Source organism: Chelonoidis abingdonii, chromosome 1, assembly GCF_003597395.2.
Source record: "Chelonoidis abingdonii isolate Lonesome George chromosome 1, CheloAbing_2.0, whole genome shotgun sequence".
NCBI classification, from domain to species: Eukaryota; Metazoa; Chordata; order Testudines; family Testudinidae; genus Chelonoidis; species Chelonoidis abingdonii.
In genome coordinates, this window is record NC_133769.1 from 337,938,962 (window position 1) to 337,959,499 (window position 20,538).

The window sequence follows — 20,538 nt, forward strand, 5'->3', positions numbered from 1 at the left end:
TTTTCTTGGAACATATTTGCAACTTTTCTAAATGGGTAGAATGTCGCCACCATGAATAGCCGTGTTGGCTGTTGGAAGTGATGAAATTTAACCTTGGATCAAATTAATGAACATTTGCAAAAATCTGTTTTCAAATGTGAATACTTGCCAGGTAAAAATGAGTATTTTTGTACAGCCTTTATTGAGAGAGAAATGACAGGGGACCAGATCCTGTTGGCTTTTAATGGGAGTTGGGCACCTCGCTTACATTTGCGTCTTTGAAAACTCACTGCTTATTTACACTGTGGAACATCTACACCAGTAGTTCTCAACCAGGGGGTACATGTCCCCTTGGGGGATATGCAGAAATCTTCTAGGGGGTACATCAACTCATCTAGGTATTTGCTTCATTTTACAACAGGCCACATAAAAAGCACAACAGGGTACTTACAAACTAAAATTTCATACAGACAATGACTTGTTTATATTGCTCTATATACTATACCCTGAAATGCAAGTGCAATATTTATATTTCAATTAATTTATTTTATAATTATATGGTAAAAATGAGAAAGTCAGTAGTGTTTCAGTAACAGTCTACTGTGACACTTACATTTTTATGTCTGATTTTGTAAGCAAGTAGTTTTTAAGTGAAGTGAAACTTAGGGGTACACAAGACAAATCAGACTCCTGAAAAGGAACAGTAGTCTGGAAAGATTGAGAGCCATTGATCTACACTAGACATGCTGTATGAGCACCTGATCTTGCTAGAAGTTATCTGCACTATATAAATGATCAATAAACAGCCTCAAGCAAAAGACCTGGAAATAATTTGTATTGGCAACAATTCTGTTTATCTTAAATAAAAAAAATAAGCAACTAAAAATCCACTTGAATTATATTCTTAAAAAACGTTCACAGCATAAGTCAATGACTCCTCTGTGACGTGCAAATTTGATACATTGTAAATACCATCTCCTGTTTGTTCTAAATTTACTGACTTTTAATTTTATTGAGTATCCCCTTGTTTTTGTATTGTGGGAGAAGGTTAAATAATGGACTGGTGAGTCAATTTTAAGTGAATAACTTCATCCACTCAAAACACTATATATGCCGTCAGCATCATCTTCCTTGTGATAAGAACTGGACGAACCTCAGGAAGCAAATCCTAACTGAGTTAAAATTGTTAAAAATGGTGCAAGGGGTCTAAAGGGAAACAGATATCAAATGTCAGAGGTGTGTCAAAATCAATTTGTTTTAGAAACAGATGGGGGTTGCTCCTGCATTCAGACTCTGTACAGAGCTCCCATAATTGTGCACCACACTAATATATAAGTAAAATAGACAAAATTATTTATGTAATTACTGAATTAATGTAATTGCTGAAATTAGTAACTCTATATCAGAAATGTGCATATGGCTATAACAATTGATCTCAAATTGCAAACTCTTCAAGGTAATTCTGTGTCTACTGATACTTTTGTACAGTGCCTAAACTACTGGAACCCCAATCCAAATCAGAGACTCTAAGTGCTACTATAATATAAGCATTTAATAAAGGCAATAGTAAATTGAACAAACTGTAGCAATGGAATTGGAGTTGATACATAAAAATTTCTTGGTAATTAAAAGAATAATGGAAACTGCCAATAGTTATCAAAGGTCAGTAAATAAAATACAAGACATTTTATATATTCGAGGAAACATGAGAAGCGTTTTGGGATTTTGGTAAAGTATGACACTAAAAACTGTTAACTTTTAAATCTGCAGATGAATTCTCTTTATACATTTAGAGCCATATTTTCTTACTGAAATGACAAAAAAAAGTTGCGTATGCCTATTTGCCCTGCAGAGGCAACACAGCTGAAAGGGAATGAACTGGATTCTATTAATGTCTGAGCATTATCAACACACTGTTCTGAAGTTCCAGTCAGTTACACTTGTTTTTAAGCAATATGCTTCCCCATGTATGAATAAGAGCATACACTGAAGATGGTGGAGTTGCCCTGGTGTCGCAGAGGCCCTGCTTTGGCTTGCAGAACCTCTGTTATTGAAAATGCTGCGTGGGAATGAAATAACTTTGTTTATTTCTAGAATGTCAAGTTGAGTTTCCAGAGCTAGTAGTGTGTGGGGTGGGGAAAATCTTTTTGCTTGTAGCCTGGAACTCACTGAGATGCGTTTATCATGATATTTTTAGTCACTTGTTAGATTTAGAACTGCATTTTAAACATTATTAGAAAAATATTATTTTCGTTAGAAACACAGGTAAAACGAATATTACAGGTAATCACATGTGGGTAAAACTTTTTAACCAACCTTTTCTATTTATGTAAATTTCATTTTTTCATTTATTAAATTGTGCAAGATTTCTAGGTAATATATATAGCTCTACAAAGTAAGTTGCAGTACAGTTTTACAGCAGCATCAAAGCTGTTTGTAAAGATATAAAATGCTTTTACTATGGTTATATGCAACCAATAAAAATGACCATATAAAAACTATTGTCCAGCTTCCTCCATTTGATACAGAATTTCTCTTTATACTCAAGGTATGCCAAAGTACTTCACAAACTAATTAGATATAGGTCATACTGTCATTTAGATTCCAGTTGATCAGCTAATAAGCACTTGGGTGTGTATTACACTCGTCAGAATCAGTTTTAATGAGAGAGTGAATATTGGTTAAAATATTAGTTTTTCCTGTGGTTTTTAAATGGTGTCCTGGAGTCTTCAATTTCTGCCTAAACCACCATCAGATAAAAGCAGAAGAGAGTGTGTTATGAAGTGGAGACTAAATATTTACCGTAAATCTACTTCATTGAGGAAACTTTTGTTACACCCACGGGGACAGAACCTAGTCTTTTGTTCATGATATGAATGTTAGAACTGCAAATTGTATCTCACCTCTATCGTTCACTGGATGACACTTCAATTCTCTTAAGGGATATCCCAGATAGTATGTGTTAATATATACCAAGGGAATTGGATGCAATGGAACATGTACTATTGGCTGCTGTTGTCTCCTTGGTCCACTCTACAGGAATAATTGGATGGGTTATAGTTGCTTCGGAATGATCTGTGGCTCAGTCCCAGGGTATTTTGTTGTTTTGATCACGTCTTTCACCTTCTTATTGATTCTGAACTGCTTGTATACTGCAATTTCTTTTATGTTAGGTTTTATTAAGAAAGGGACAGAATAATACTGAAGAGCTGATCACGACTTTACATAAATAGACGGTACACTCAAACCCCAAACACTGTGTTCAATTTTGGACATTCCCCTGCAAAAACATTGTAGCAGAAATGTAAAAGGATCAAAGAAAGATGATAAAAATGAAGAATCACTGGAAAGACTATGAGAAGAGAGAAAAAAGATTCTCAAAATAGAAGAAAAAGAGTGAGGAATACTTAGTTTAATTGAATGGCTACGACTAATGTAGATACTTTTTGATATAACATATAATTAACCTGTAGGACTCTCAAAATATTATAATTTAGAAGCTGAGAAAAAATGTTTAGAAGACATTTTTATTAAATCAGTCTTCTATATTAATAATAAAAATATCCACAGACCTACTACTATCCTCTTATTTTGGGATATCAGCCAACCACTAATTACTGCAGTTAGGGAGAAGCTTCACCCAAAGCTTGTTATTGCATAATTGGCCATTAGATTATACAGTTTCTCTGAAGCATCTGGTACTAGCCACTGTTGAGACAGAATGCCTTGGCAGATCGACCATTGATTTGATCTGGTATGGCAATTTCTGTGCGTCTAACAGTGGGGGTTGTATTTCCTTTTTTATACCTAAACATATTTAACAGGCCTGGGGGGAAAAATTGCATTTAAGAGAGAGTGAAAATAACTAAGACTCTTTATACAGGAAATGAAGGAGGAGATAAAGAGAAACAGAAGAATGAACTTTATAGAGATGGAGGTGGATTGCAAGAGCAAGGGAATGTTCAGCAAAACAGGACACTGATAGAGTTAAAAGTAGTAAAAGAAAATACTTGATCATACAAGGCACAAATAGCTTGTGGAACTCCATGCCACCAGATATCACCAAGGCTAAGAGCTTAGTATGACTGCAAATGGGATAATTATTTTTTGATAATGAGAACATCCAGAGTTACAACACAATTTGTGTGACCTGAAGAAGAGCTCTACGTAGCTCAAAAGCTTGTCTTTCACCAATAGAAGTTGGTCCAATAAAATATTACTTCAACCACCTCAACCTTGTTTCTCTGAGTTACAATCATAAACTGTGGAAAAAAAAAAAATTGAACAGGATATAAACCCTCATGCTTCAGGGCTTAAATTAGCTTCTAACTCCTGGGGATTAGGAAGAAACTTTCCCTGTGGAAGGGATATCCCATACCTGCTTACTTCAGGGTTTCTTTCACCCTTCTCTACAGCATCTGGTCAGACAAAATTCTAAATTAGAAAAACCGCTGGTCTGATCCAGTACAGCCACTTCTATTTTTCTATGACTGATTCACTGCTATAATACTCCAGTGGAGCCGGTGCAACTCCACTAATTAACATCTAAAATGTTTAAAAAGTCAGTGGCATATCCTGTGGCCATATTACTGAACCTAATTTAATAAAATAACCCCTATTGGTTGGGGTTGGTACTTGCCTGGAAGATGATAGAGCCTTGTGTTCTGCAAAAGTAATGGTGGCGATTCAGTAACTGACAGCCTTTCCTCTATTAGGAGGCACTGTACTACTGGAGGTAATCTCTTTTGGATTATTCATAAAATCACAGTTCTTACCATTTGTAGTTTATAAAAGAGGGCTTTGAACCCAGGTATTCTGGCCAAATGCCAATATGAATAATTATAATCTGCTACTTATCTAAATGTATCCTATTAATTTTCCTGCCTAAGTTATTTTTCCTCATGTTCTGTCTTGAGTTGTTGTATAGTGTTAAGAGTTTTTAAACTCAGCATGTCACATCCTGGATGTGGGTAAAAAGATCACTACATATAGTCTGTAAATCAGTTTGGATGAAGGGTACTGTGTAAATACCAAAAGTCAGTAGAATTGGGCAAAATTTTTTGTCTGAAACTTTCTTAGCGACACCAAAATGTTTCGTAAATTTGTATTGGCATCTGCCAAATTTTGCTGGACAAAAAAAGCTGAAAAAGTTGAAATGTTTCCTTTTAACATTTTTAAAAAGAAACATTTCATTTTTTAGCTTTTTGAAAGAATTTTTGTTTCTATATTCCCTTCAGTTATTTTTTTAAAAAAGTCTAAAATAGAAACAGCTTCATTCTGAGTCAAAAATATTTTATTTGACCCACAATGCTTTTTTTTTTAACTTTTTGATTTGCTGAAAATTTTGAAAAACTTCAATTTTGGGTGAATCTGAAATGAGCTTTTGGTTAATTTTCAGAATTTCCAGCAAATCAAAAAATCAGTAATTTGCAGGGCTCTAGTAGTTATAATTACAGCCATGTACTTATTCAAATACTGCTTTGAGATTATTATCAAAGTTTTGTTCTGCAAACAATAGATTAATAACTTCTGCTGTTCTCATGTCTCTGGGCATGAAACTGTTTTATGAGCTATCCAAACAAATGATGTAACAGTCTTCAGAGATCCACTGGTATTTTACTGAAGATAGCATAAGACATGTTGAATATGTATTATAATGAAGATCTGATTTGTACCCTTAGGAAATAAATGACTTTGTCCTTCATTTCTATTATAATAATTAGGACCAGCTGTCATGGATTTAACTAGTATGTGTTATATTTAATAAAAATGATGCACCAGAAGCCTTTTTTTTTTTGTTCGTTGAATTTATTTTCTCTGCACACTCTTACACTGGGTATATATTCTAATAATTCACATGAAAATTATCCTACAACATCTGGCAACTGGACACACACATGCTATACACATTGTAACTCCAGCATTTGATATAGTGATTAAATGCAAATGATACTTAAAAGAGCATTCCTAGAAAATAGTAGAGATGAAAATGTTTAGTCGTCATCTTAAAATGGAATTTTCTAAAGTTGCCTTTAAGATAGTTACTAGCAAACTAAAGCAGCATTTGATGCACATTGTCAGCCTGGGATCTTTTTATTGCTGCCATTTTTTATTGCCGGTATGTGATGTTTGGCATCATCACCTTTCAAAAATGCAAGCCTTTTGAGTTTCTGTGATGGGAACGTGGAAAGATCTAGTACATTAGCGGTGGATGACTCACTAGCCCCTTCACCCTTTGCCACATAAATGCTTTTCCAGGTGGCTAAGCCTGGAAGCATCGCACAAGCTATGTTCTCAAATTCAAGCAATTCAGAAAAAGGGGTTGTTTCATCTTATTCTTTAGCAATCCCTAGTGGTCAGTGCAGGAAAAGTATTTCAGGCTCTGAGGCTGTTTTACTTCATGCTTGCAGAGTAAATGCAGCCAGAAAAGGTATATCTGAGTGGCCAGTTGTGGGTTTCGCATTGTTCTGTGGAAGTCCTAGGTTTGATTTCCAGTCCCAGTCTTTGACTCAGTGGGGACTTGGAGTGTTGCAGAGACAATGACGGGGAAGGAGAACTATTGTATTGCTCTGTAGTGATCCCACTGTCCAATTCAAAGGTGGTACTAAAAGATTCTGAAGGAAGTTCTGTCTAGTCATCCTCACTGCAAAGAGTGGTCAGATAATGTCGTAATGTGTGAGATATAAAGCATGAGGAAAGTGTAAGTCCTCTGGGGTCTAACCCAGAATGAGAAAAGGTAAAAGTGCATGAATCACAAACTGCGGCTTATAGAGGAAGATGGGACTGGGGAGTGAGGAAGGAAGATGGACAGGAAAAAAAAAAAAAGCAGTCCAGAATGACGAGATGTGATGCAGACGTCTTAGGGTCACCCACAGAGACCAAATGAAATCTGGTAGCTTTTGCCTTAGGGAAATGGGAATCCCACTAGCAGGTATCCTTCATGAAGAAGCCTTTAGAATAGGGGATGACAAATAGTCTAGTGGCTGGGGCAAGCCCCAAACAAAAGCAGATTATAAAGGAAAGATATTGCACAACAATAACCCCACCATGTGTTGACGTGTATTTACCATTGCCCTATAGGTTTGAAGTTTGAGGAGATGCAAGAAAAATTTGGGGAGGAATTCTTCAATATCTGCTTTGATGAGAATGAAAGAGTTCTTCGTGCTGTAGGTGGCACGCTGCAGGACTTCTTCAATGGCTTTGATGCTTTGCTGGAGCACATTAGAACTTCATTTGGAAGACAGGTCACTCTGGAATCCCCTTCTTTCCTATGCAAAGAGCTCCCCGAAGGCAACCTCATGCTCCACTACTTTCACCCTCATCATATTGTTGGATTTGCAATGATGGGAATGATAAAGGCAGCAGCAAAGAAGATCTACTGTTTGGAAGTGGATGTGGAACAAGTCACGAATGATAAACTGTACGCAGAGGGGTCGAACCCAGGTAATTGCAGCTGTCTTACTTTTATTATCAAAGAACGTGAAAATGCAAATATCACAAAAGCACTTCCACTCGGATCATCTCAATCTCCCTCAGACCTGAGGATAAGCATCAGCACCTTCTGCAGAGCTTTCCCCTTCCATCTGATGTTCGATCCAAACATGCTGGTGCTCCAGCTTGGGGAAGGCCTTAGGAAGCAGCTCAAATGTGACACTCACAAAACGTTGAAATTCCAGGACTGCTTTGAGATAGTTTCCCCGAAGGTCAGTGCCACATTTGAACGAGTCCTCCTGAGATTATCAACACCATTTGTTATTCGGACCAAACTTGAGGCTTCTGGCTCTGAAAATAAAGATAAGGTAGGAGCATTAATTTAGATTGGGATGTGTGTGTATGGGAGGGGCGCATTTATTCAGAGTCGAACAGCTCAAGGACTATGCACTGCTGAAAGCTCATTTAACCCCCCAAAATAAGGCTTAAGTGGGATGTAAGTGGTTTGAGTCTGGATTGGGATGAATTTCATCCTACATTATTTATAAATGCTGCATGTGGAGTTATTGCAGATACTTTAAATGCCATTCAGAAAATTCTCGGTCACAGGGTTGTGTATTAAAACATTGGTGAAATTCCCAGTGCCTTGGTTTGACATAATGCCTATGTCTAATCATTAATTTCATTCCAATTTTATTGTAATAATACTGAACGACACCATTGAATGTAATTATTCTCCAAGGAATACAGTTTTGATGTGTTATCTGAAGGGATTCCCATTTACTTTATATATCCTACACAACAATACTCTTCTCCATGTCTCTCATGCTGCAGAGATATGGGAAATCTGTAGTAATTAACCACTACAATAAATGATGCGAAATATGATTTATGCCAGTCTTGATATAGGACAGCATCAGAGCTTCCTATCATAAAACAAGCCCCAAACCAAAGAATATTTGTTTACCTTTGTGCTGAGTGGTGCAAGTGTTCTTAGGTAGGTTAACTCTCCCAGGACCTGGAGATAGTGTAGTGGCTACAAGTGGGCAGATTTTCAAATGAACTCAGCTTCCATTTAGGCACTTACAATGGCATAGGGCTTATGTAGGTGTAGGTAGAGCAATGCAGTATCTGTGTAGACACTACATTCCTTACATTGGCTGTTGGCTATTCACTGGAGCTGTGAAATTGACAAGAAAACCGACTCCCAGTTTGCCAGCCCTGCTGCTGCCGAGTCTCCTGGCTTGGGCTGCCCTCAGGATCTCCACTTCCCATGGGGAGCCCTTCTGCCGCCCAGGACCCTGACTCCCCAGCAGGAGCACAGCAGTTGACTGGACTCCGAGTGCTGATCTCTTCGCTTGAAGTGAGAAGTCCCAGGTGGCTTTCCCATCACTTCTGGCTGGGCAAGGGAAGGCGAGATGCCCGGGGGGCAGTTGGGATCCTGGAGGGGAGCTGCACGGAGCTGAGAGCCCTGGTTCTCGGCCCCCACACTATCCCTCTTCAGTCGGTGGAAGTGCTCCTCATGAGGACATGCACCACTGACAGAAGGAGAGTAGTCTGGACATCAGTCCACACAGTAATTACTGCTGTGACTGCAAGTCGACCTAACATAGGGTTGATTTAAGATTATAACGTAGACATGTTCTTAGTGGGTTACAGATTGTTGTAATAAGCCATAAATACAGTCTCTTTATTAAGGCCATTATTTTTAGTGTCTAGTAAAGTTAAGAATATAAATTCCCAGACTCATCTTTTGAAAATGTTGAGCAGGTTCCGTTTGAGGATGAGGACTGATAAGTCAGATATGGAGTGATCACCTTGGGAAAAGTGTTCACCCATGGGTAATATGGCGTTCTTGTTTTACCATTTTTCTGTGTGACTTTATTCAATAGTGTAGTGATTGTCTCGTTTCACCCAGATAGTTGTTATTGGGGCATTCAGTGCACTGGGTGAGGTACAGCACATGTTGTGATAAGCATGTATAAGACCCATGGATCTTGAAAGGTGTGTTGTGGGGGGAGTTGTGCGTAACACTGCAGGAGTGTTAATGAGCCACTTCCCCTTGAATGGTCCCTTATAATATCTCTTAATCTAAGGCTTTGTCTGCAGTGCGCAGTTTTTAGCGATATGGCTGCATTGCTGTAGCCATTCTGCTAAAAGACGCACAGTGTAGCGGCTGTTTGTCAGTAGGAGAGAGCTCTCGTGCTGACAAAAACATGCCACCTGCAACGAGAGTGCTCCTGCTTACAAAGCACTGTTCACACCGATGCTTTTCGTCGGTAAAACTTTAGTCGTTCGGGAGTGTGTGTTTTTTTTAAGGCCCCTGAACGGCAGAAGTTTTGCCGATGAAGTTCCAGAGTAGATAAAGCCTAAACTAACAGAGCTAAACAATATGTTCCATCTTGTATTTAGCTGTGACACTCCTGAGTATCTTTCCCAGACCTGAAGAAGAGCTCTGTAGCTTGAAAGCTTAACTTTTACCAACAGAAGTTGGTTCAGTAAAAGATACTACCTCACCCATCTTGTCTCTCTAATATCCTGGGATCACATGGCTACAACACTGCAAACATAATAATGATAGTAGGAGCTTTATATTAGCTGACATATTTGCAAGTATGCATTTACAAAAGTGTTTTCTATTTTAGTATTTAAGAAATAAAGAAAAGGTTTAAAATTTTCCAGCTATACATGTTTTTCCTCATGGTTTTTTTTAATGAAGTTTTAGAGTAATTATAAATTTCATTTCAATCAGGATATTTCTCGAATTCTTTCCGTGAGTTTACCCAGATTTATTATTCACACCATCCATTTCTTTCCACAGTTGGGGTTATTCCTAAAACATACATATTTTACATGGTTTGCCTTCTTGAGGATAAGGATTATCAAACGTGGATATTATACAAATGGAGATGTCCTGGTCTAGATAAAACCCTGTTAGGGGATTGTCGCTTGACTAGGGTTGCCAATTTTGGTAGGACATAGTCTTGGATGTTTCATTACATGACATAATATTTAATTAAAAACGAATCTTTAGTTCCTGGAGGCTCCAGGATAATCCTGGAGGGTTGGCAACAATACTATTGACACAAGCTCCTTAGAATCGTAGAAATGTAGGGCTGGAAGCGACATCGATAGATAATCTAGTTCAGTCCCCTGCACTGAGGCAGGAGTAAGTATTATCCATTCTAGACCCCTCTGATAGGTGTTTAACCTGTTTTTATAAACCTCCAGTGATGAAGATTCCACAGTCGTCCTAGATAATCTGTTCCAGTGCTTAACTACCCTGGCAGGAAGTTTTTCCTAAATTTCCTTTGCTGCAATTTAACCCTCCTACTTCTTGTCCTGTCCTTAGTGTTAAGGAGAAGGAGAATTTATCACCCTCCTCTATGACAACCTTTTACATACTTGAAGACTGTCATGTCCCTCCTCAGTCTTCTTCTCCAGATTGAAAAAATATGGGTTTGTTTAATCTTTCCTCATAGGTCATGTTTTCTAGAACTTTAATAATTTCTATTGCTTTCCTTTGGACTTTCTCCAATTTGTTCATATCTTTTCCAAAGTGTGGTGCCCAGAACTGGGTACAATATTGAGCTGAGGTCTTATTAGCGCTGAGTGGAAGAATTACTTCCTTTCTCTTGCTTACAACACTCATTCTAATTCATCCCAGAATGTTTTCTTTTTTTGCAACAGTGTTACATTGTTGACTCATATTTAATTTGTGATCCATTGTAACCCTCTGTATTTTTCTAATTTGTTTTTGAGAAGGTCATGTGAGACAATATCAAAGCCTTAGTAAAATCGAGATGTATCACATCTACCACTTCCCTTCTATCTACTAGGATTGTTACTCTTTCAAAGAAGGATATTAGGTTGGTTTGACATTAGAGTTACAATCTATTTGTTATATCAATTAAACTTTTATCAGATATTTTGTACAAAGCACAAATTTCAGTATCCAATATATCTTTTAAACGTATCAGAAAGAACAATAGTAGAAAAGATAAAGCAAGGTGAAATTTAAACTGCAGCTTTTCTGAGTTCATATAACACTTTTTAAACATGGTTTATGGATAAAGAGAGGTTACCTTCCTGACATTTGCTTGTTGTTGGTGACAGAAGTGAAAACCTCCTGGAATTTCTCTAACCTCTGTGACCATTTATAACATAACTAACTTCAAGCATATAGAGGTATTATTATAATGTCAAGCTTCCTGACTATAACATACTTGTGGCTTTATTGTAATGTTCAGTAAAAGTGCAAACAAGTTCATAACAACTTAATATAGAAAGGAAGTTATAATAATTTTGCAGCAATAATGAGGTTTGTCCACCATACGTAACTTGCTATAAGACAGATTTGCCAGACCTATAGCTCTTTTCCGGACCCTTTCCAATTTGTCATCATCCTTTTTAAAGTGTGGACATCAAAACTGGAAGCAGTACTCCAGTAATTCCTCATAGGCTAGCTGGGGGTAGGGGGTGGGGTACCGATATTTCTTCCTGTTATAACATGAAGCCATTGAAAAGGTAACAAGTCACGGAGTTAGGTGATTGTTCTGTTTTGTGGACTGGGGCACTTCCTATTCAGTTTACAGGAGTTACATCCTATCAGCAACTATCTGTTTCAGAATATTGCTTTTAGAGAATTCTGAGTTGGTGAATATCTCCATACTTCTCAGACTTAGTGAGTTTGAACAAGGAGGGGAAACCCAGACAAGCCTGTGCCAGGTTTTGAGCTGCTCAAGTCATACAGTGTTTGATCAGGAAAAGGAATTATATAAAAGGCTTTGTGATACACAGAGGACCTTTTAGCTTATTGTGGAGGGACTTTTATCTTCATTCCAATGCATAAATTAGATTTTTTCCTCTGTTTTTATTTTTTTTAGGCATGCAGTGAAAAAAAGACAGAATAGAAAAGAACCTTCTGTTACTCCTTTTGTCAGCCCTTTGTTTAGATGAAAGTAAGCCATTTACTATTGTCATTTCTTCATTGAGCACTCAAAAGACAAATAGAAAATACAGACAAATAAATAACCTGGACCCTGCCCAGTAGAACTGACAATCTGAGACCTCAGTTCTGGAAGGGCTTATGTGTATGCATCTCTTTACATGTTGGCAGTAGAGCCATTGAAATCAACTGGATAAGACTGTACATATATCTTTGCTGGATCAGGGCCTAGAACTAGACAACACATAACAAAGAAAGCAACAAGATGAAGGGTATAGGGAATAGGGTATTAATATCTGTAGGTTTTTAGAAAACAGTGAACTATGAATAATGATTTATAAACTATAGATATAGGGTAACATTTTCAAATGCTTCTAAGTATGTCATAAACAGATAAGAAAAGTTAATAGCACAGAAGTACTTTATATCGCTTTGACTATAAAGGGTTAACAAGTTCAGTAGGCCTGGCTGTCACCTGACCGGAGAACCAATCAGGGGACAGGATGCTTCAAATCTTGAGGAGGAAGTTTTCTGTGTGTTGCTGTTAGTTTTGGTTGTTGTTCATCTGGGGCTCAGAGGACCAGACGTGCAATCAGGTTTCTCTCAATCTCCCTGATACAGGTTATCTTATAATTCCAAATAGTAGTACTAGGTAGTGGTGAAGTTAGGCTTATGTTTGTTCTTTATTTACAAATGTGTATTGGCTGGAAGGAGTTTAATTGTTGGCAATTGGCTGGAGAGGAGTACCAAATTGTTATTTTGTGAAAGGATTTTAATTTTGTACTTGAGTACTTTAGGCTGGGAGGATATTCCCCAGTGCCCTATAGCTAAAAAACCCTGTACTAATCCATCTTAAATTTCCAAAAGATAATTTACTGTTTTTCTCTTTAATAAAAGTTTCTTGTTAAGAACCTGATTGTTTTTTTATTCTGGGTGGACCCCAGGGGACGGGGTCTAGATTCCACCGGGAATTGGTGGGGAGAAAAGGAGGTAAGGGGGAGAGAGAGGCTATTCTTCTCTGTGTTAGGTACTTTCTCTCTCAGGCGAGAGTTCTGGAGGAGGGGGGAGAGAGGAAGGTGGGGGAACGGGAATGTTCTTCTCTGTTTTGTGATTCAAGGAGTTTGAATCACAGTATCTTCCCAGGGTACCCAAAGGAGGGAGCCTGGGAGAGCAACACAGTAGGGGGAAAGGGCTTTACTTTCCTTGTGTTAGTCCAGAGGTCTGGGTCTTGGGGTTCCCCGGGCAAGGTTTTGGGGGGGACCAGAGTGTACCAGGCACTGGAATTCCTGGTTGGTGGCAGCGCTACAAGTACTAAGCTGGTAATTGAGCTTAGAGGAATTCATGCTGGTACCCCATCTTTTGGACGCTAAGGTTCAGAGTGGGGAATTATACATGACAAAGTAAGTTTGATGCTTTTGAAAATGTTACCCATATCTACTAGGTTTTGCCATATCCGATATATTTAGTCTGATATCCTGCCTCTGGCAGCAGTCAACAACAGATTTTTCAGAAAAAGGCAACTTTTCCCTGTGACAGGATCCCCGGGGTGCAGCCTGGGACTGTGGGACCACTGTGCCTTCCTTAACTGTCTAGCCTGGGCTGTCTCTAGTGACAAGCAGCAAACCCTCCAGGAGCTGTGATCACTTAGCACAACAGCATGTGGAGCCCCCACGCCCAGCTAGATTGCATGAATGCTCCCAGAGCCACTCATGAAAAACACAGAAAAGGCATGCGCTAAATCCCCCCAGCTCCCAGCCTTGTAGCTCAGGAATATACCATCTTGCACTGCTCATCTTGAGCAGTGCAAATTTATTAATTCATTCACCACTTCTTCAATGGAAAGTGGATATACACCTGAGCAAGCACCCTTACCAAACACTTCAGGCAAACTCAGTGGTAAAGATTGTGATGGGTTCGGTCACAGGGATCCCCTTGGCACTGTCACCTAATGTGCTGAGACTACCTCTGAGTCTGTTTTCTCTGCCAGTTTGGGCCTTCAGAACCCTGCCTTCTTGAGCCAGATACACTAATCTGCTGCAACACAGACCCAGAGTCTAACCCGCACCCCCAAAGCTGCAGACTTAACTGAAAAAGGCTTAGCAAGTGCTCCTGTCTCTAGCACCCAGACACCCAGCTCCCAGTGGGATCAAACACTCAAATAAATCTAAGCCTAATACAGTTAAGAAACTGAATACAGGTAAATCTCACCCTCAGAGATGTTCCAATAAGATTCTTTCACAGACTAGACTCCTTTCTAGTCTCAGCCCAATCCTTTCTCCTGGTACAGTCTTGTTCCAGCTCAGGCAGTAGCTAGGGGATTTCTCGTGACTCCAGCCCCCTTTGTTCTGTTCCACACCCTGATATAGCTTTGGCACAAAGCAGGAATCTTTTCTCTCTGAGTTCCTACCCCTCCTTCTAAATGGAAAAGCACCAGGTTTAAGATGGATTCCAGTACCAGGAGACATGGTCACATGTCCTTTGAGACCCCAAGCCTCCATTCTTCCTGGCCTGACTCATACGAAAGCCTGCAAGTAAACAGAGCCATTTATAACCAATTGTCCTAGTTGATGGGAGCCATCAAGATTCCAAACCACCATTAATGGCCCACACTTTACATAATTACAATAGGACTTCAGAGTTATATTTCATATTTCTAGTTTCAGATACAAGAATGATACATTTATACAAATAGGATGACCACACTCAGTAGATTATAAACTTTGTAATTATATCTGACAAGACATTTTGAATGAAGCATATTCCAGTTACATTATATTCACACTCATTAGCATATTTTCATAAACTCATATGGAGTGCAATGTCACAAAGATAAACAGTAAAAGAAGTTTACTGACAAAGCCCTGGCTGGGATGATTTAGTTGGGGTTGGTCCTGCTTTGAGCAGGGGGTTGGACTAGATGACCTCCTGAGGTCTCTTCCAACACTAATCTTCTATGATTCTATGACTACAACAGATAGATTTTAAGTGATTATAAGTGATAGGCAAAACAGCTATGATATTTGAAATCCAGACTTTGCTTACCTTTTAAATTATCCTTGTACTGTTCCTTAAGTAGATAGCTCTTTCAAAATGATTTAAAGACTTTATGGTGCCTCACTTAATTTTTGAAAAGTATAATTTATATAAAAAGTAGTATAAATATATATCCTTCACACACATACTGTATATCTGGTAGAGATATCCATGTAATAAATTAAGCCATGTGCTAAATCAGGGATAGGAAACCTATGGCATGCATGCCAAAGGCAGCACGTGAACTGGTTTTCAGTGGCACTCGCATTGCCCAGGTCCTGGCCACCGGTCCAGGGGGCTCTGCATTTTAATTTAATTTTAAATGAAGCTTCTTAAACATTTTAAAAACTTTATTTACTTTATGTGCAGCAATAGTTTAGTTATATATTATAGACTTTTAGAGACCTTCTAAAAATATTAAAATGTATTACATGCAAAGCCTTAAATTAGAGTGAATAAATGAAGACTCGGCGTACCATTTCTGAAAGGTTGCTGACCCCTGTGCTAAATTGTGGGATCATGTATAAGGATATTTACAGAGATTTTATTACAAGTCCTATCTTAGAAATATCTCAAGAAGAGCATGTTATGGAATCCCAGGCATGCAATCATGGTAACGTGGTACTGCTATGCCCCCTTTACTCTCCAGGTAGATTTTAAGATAGATCTTAAGATTTTAAGATAAATTTTAACTAATGGACAAAAAGTCAGAGTTAGTTACCAAAATAAAATAAAATATAAGCACGCAGTCTAAACTCTCAATCCTATTAGACTGGGCAACATTAGATTAAGCAGTTTTTCTCACCCCACTGGATATTGTAATTCATAGTACATAGGTTTCATCCTTGAAACCTCGGCCAGTCACTTCTGTTGGAGTCTTCAGTTTTCTCTGAGTGTCCTTGTTGCTAGTTGCAGTGTAGATGGGGGAAAAGAGAAAGGCCAAGCATGGCCCCCCTGCATTCAGTTTTTTACCCTCAGTCTCATATGCTTGGAGAACACAAGTCCAGGCATGTCTGGTGGGCATTGCTGAGTCCCCAGGCAAAGTTGAGCAATTTCCCTGCTGTGGCCTTATACAGGTGAGTCATTGAGTTGTAGCTCCCTTGCTGGACAATGGCTGTTAATGGTTGTTTGACACTCGCCCGGGTGCTGGCTGCTTTCCTTGGCATTGTCTCTGGAGAGCTAGTATCTGGGTGCTTCCCAAACCCACAGCATATTTTAGTAACAATCATAGTATAAATTCTCGTAACTTCATATGCATTAATGATTTACATATTTAGATAGAAAAATGACTTTCAGCAGATCATAACCTTTCCCCTGATACCTCACAGGGCCTGCCTTATATGCAATATCACAATTATATATAAATGAGGAATATGGGGGTTACAGGATGCCCCCCCCCAAGGAATAGAATGTAACACACCCCTTACCCCAAACTACCATTTTTGGCATAATACAAGTAGCAAATTGTTCAAAACTGTACATGAGAGAGGGGCTTATCCACCCGGAGTATTTGATTTTCCATCGTTATCCATGTCATTCTCTCATATTACTTAAATGCAAATGTTACCAGTGTAAAACAATATGATCCAGTCCTTTCAACAATCCAAGAGCAGCATTTCCATTCTGTTTGTTGACTACGTGTTGTGTAAAGAGTATTTTTTATTTTTTCTTAATGTACAGCTCTTTGATTTATTTTTTCTCTTTGTTTTTAGGTGAAGGGACAGGATAGTTATATATGTAGTGCCTAAAATTGAGCTTTGTACTTTAGACACAAATAGAAAACACACTATCACCACGTCTTACTTATTTGCTTGGTTGTTTTTTTTGTTTATTTGTGTTGTGGTAGCACCTAGTAACCACAGTCATGGACCAGGATTCCATTGTGCTAAGCATTGTACAAACACAGAACAAAAAATTGTCCCATCCTCAAAGACTATACAATCTACAGCTTGCAGTCTAAAACTTTTGACAATATTCAGTTAGGGCCCCACCAAATTCATGGCCATGAAAAACGCATCATGGACCATGAAATCTGGTCTCCCTCCATGAAATCTGGTCTTTTGTGTGCTTTTACACTATACTATTTCACGGGGGAGACCAGCGTTTCTCAAATTGGTGTTCCTGATCCAAAATGGAGTTGCAGGGGAGTCACAAGGTTATTTTAGAAGAGCTGTGTATTGCCACCTTTACTTCTGCGCTGCCTTCAGAGCTGGGTGGCCGGAGAGCAGCAGGCGTTGGCCAGGCACCAAGCTCTGAAGGCAACACCCTGCCAGCAGCATCACAGAATTAAGGGTGGCAATACTATACCATGCCACTCTCTTACTTCTGCACTGCTGTCTTGGGAGCTGGGTGGCCAGAGAGTGATGGTTGCTGACTGAGGGCCTAGATCTGCAGGCAGTGGTGCAGAAGTAAGAGTGGCAATACCATACTATGCAATCCTTACTTCTGCACTGCTGCTGGTGGCGGCTCTGCCTTCAGAGCTGGGCTCCTGGCCAACAGCCACCACTCGCTGCCCAGCTCTGAAGACAGTGCTGCCATCAGCAGCAGTGCAGAAGTAAGGGTAGCAGTACCGCAGGGCTTCCCCCCCGCAACTCCTTTTTGGTCAAGAGCCCTACAATTACAACACCCTGACATTTCAGATTTAAATAGCTGAAATCATGAAATTTATGATTTTAAAAATCCTATGACTGTGAAATTGACCAAAATGGAGCGTGAATTTGATAGGGCCCTATTCATAGTATTTTCAGTCCTTTATCATGTGAAAAGCCTGCTATGCTACTAAATATTTCTCTGTATGTTTTTCAATATTTTCAATTTCTGCTATACTTTTTGTGTGGGAAGGAAGATGGAATAATCAAGACTTCAGTTCTGCAAAAGTGTAAATACTTACTTACCTTTAAGCATGTGAGTAATTTCATTGAGTTTAATGGGATTACTTTCATGCTTACAGTTAAGCATGCACATAAGTATGTGCAGAATCAGGGCCCAATTTGTACATGTTAATCCACAAAGAGATGTAGTAGAATTCTGTAATAATTCAGATGAGGGTATGTGATCACACCTATAGTAATATGTTCTGTATAGTTTTCAATCTCTTTTTTTAAATATGTATTTGTTTAACTTCTTCACTGAGGTATCTACAATGACAGCAGTCTTTTCATTGATCTGATCCAGAAAATACAGATTTTTCTATATGACCAATTATTTTTGAGTTGATTTGTTTATTTTTATTTATGTGAACACTTTATATTTGTCCAAGTTCAATGTAATCTGCCTTCAAGGTCACCAATCTCCCGATGTGTCTAAATCCCCACTGTTATTTATATTCATAGATTCCGAGGCCAGAAAAGATCACTGTGATAATCTAGTCTGACCTCCTGTATAACACAGGCCATAGAACTTCCCAAAATAATTCCTACGTCATATTATTTAGAGAAGCATTTAATCTTGGTTTAAAAATGGTTAGTGATGGAGAATCCACCACAACCCTTCATAAGTTGTTCCAATGGTTAATTACTCTCACTGTTAAAAATGTATGCCTTATTTCCAGACTGAATTTGTCTAGCTTCAATTTCCAGCGATTGGATTGTGTTATACCTTTCTCTCTTAGATTGGAGAGCCCATTATTAAATATTTTCCCTCATGTGGATACCTACAGGCTGTAATCACATCACCCCTTAATCTTCTCTTTGTTCAGCTAAACAGGTTGAGCTCCCTGAGTCTCTTGTTATGAGGAATGCTTTCTAATCCTTTAATCATTCTTGTGGCTCTTCTTTCGGCTTTACTATTTATCAATCTCTTTGAAATGTGGGCATCTGAACTAGACACAGCATTCCAACAGCAGTCGCACCAGAGCCAAACTAGAGAGGTAAAATGACCTCTGTACTCCTGCTCAAGATTTTCCTTTGTATGCATCCCAGGAGTGTATAAGCTCTTTTGCCATAGAATCACTCTGGGAGCACATATTCAGATGATTATCCACCATGATTCCAAAATCTTTTTCAGAGTCACTGCTTCCGAGGATAGAGGCCCCCATCCTGTAAGTAAGGCCTGTGTTCCTTGTTCCTAGATGTATACATTAAAATACAAATGGTTGGCTTGCTCTGAATGAGTGACCTGTCATCTTTATTTACCATTCCAATTTTTGTGTCACCTGCAAACTTTATCAGTGATCATTTTATGTTTTCTTCAGTATAAGGTTGTGATAAATGAGGGGGGAGGGGTAACTCCCTTTTATGAACACCCACCCAGCCAGTAGCTATAAAATCCCTCTTGGTAGCTGTTTTCTAATTGCTCTACCTGTAAATAGTTAAAAAGTCTCACTGCTATGCATAAATAAAAGAAAGTGAGTGGGCACCTGGCCAAAAGAGCCAATGGGAAGACTAGAACTTTTTAAAATTGAAAAACGACTCCCCTTTTGTCTGTCTGTCGTTGTTCTCCTGGGGAGAGGAGGACAGGGCAGCAGCTATGCTATAAGAAGCTTGGGCCAGGTATGAAAAATTATCAGTATCATACCTAGAAACTACTCATTTAAACCCCGAGATATGTAAGTAGATCAGGAAATGTCTAGGAAGATGTGATTAGGTTTCAGGTGTCAGAGAGGTAGCCGTGTTAGTCTGGATCTGTAAAAGCAGCAAAGAATCCTGTGGCACCTTATAGACTAACAGACGTTTTGGAGCATGAGCTTTCGTGGCTGAATGTCAGTCCGTCTGTAACGTTACCGCTTTAATGCTGCAAAACTCCATTTCTACAGGGTGGCGAGAAAGGAAAACAACAATCTGGTGCACAGTGAATCCTCCAGAAAACCAGTTTTAATATGCCTGAACACTCCTTTGTCACAAATGTCGGTCTGGACTGTGCCACGTTGCATCAGAGCGTTGCCCTTGATGGCAGATATCAAAGTGCAAGGAGAGCCACATACACCTGCTCCTCCTCTGCACTGGGCACAGACACATGCTTACTACTCTCAGATCCCTGGCCATGCCTGAAAATCAGCACTCACAAGACTGCCTCCCAAAGAAACTTCTTCACATTTCTGACTGCGCTCCAAGCTCGGCCACCTCCACTCGCTCCCAGGCCGGATCCGTGCATCTGATGAAGTGGGTATTCACCCATGAAAACTCATACTCCAAAACGTCTGTTAGTCT

The 20,538-nt window shown here is 39.0% G+C and overlaps 1 protein-coding gene across 1 annotated transcript in view; it reads left to right on the forward strand.

Annotated features, from left to right (window-relative positions):
• The window catches only part of GUCY1A2 (guanylate cyclase 1 soluble subunit alpha 2), a 270,313-nt gene that overhangs the window by 29,946 nt on the left and 219,829 nt on the right, over positions 1–20,538 (forward strand). Inside the window, exon 4 of the mRNA XM_075066256.1 lies at positions 7,060–7,778. Coding sequence (XP_074922357.1) covers positions 7,060–7,778 — 719 coding nt within the window. The remainder of the gene's footprint in view (positions 1–7,059; positions 7,779–20,538) is intronic.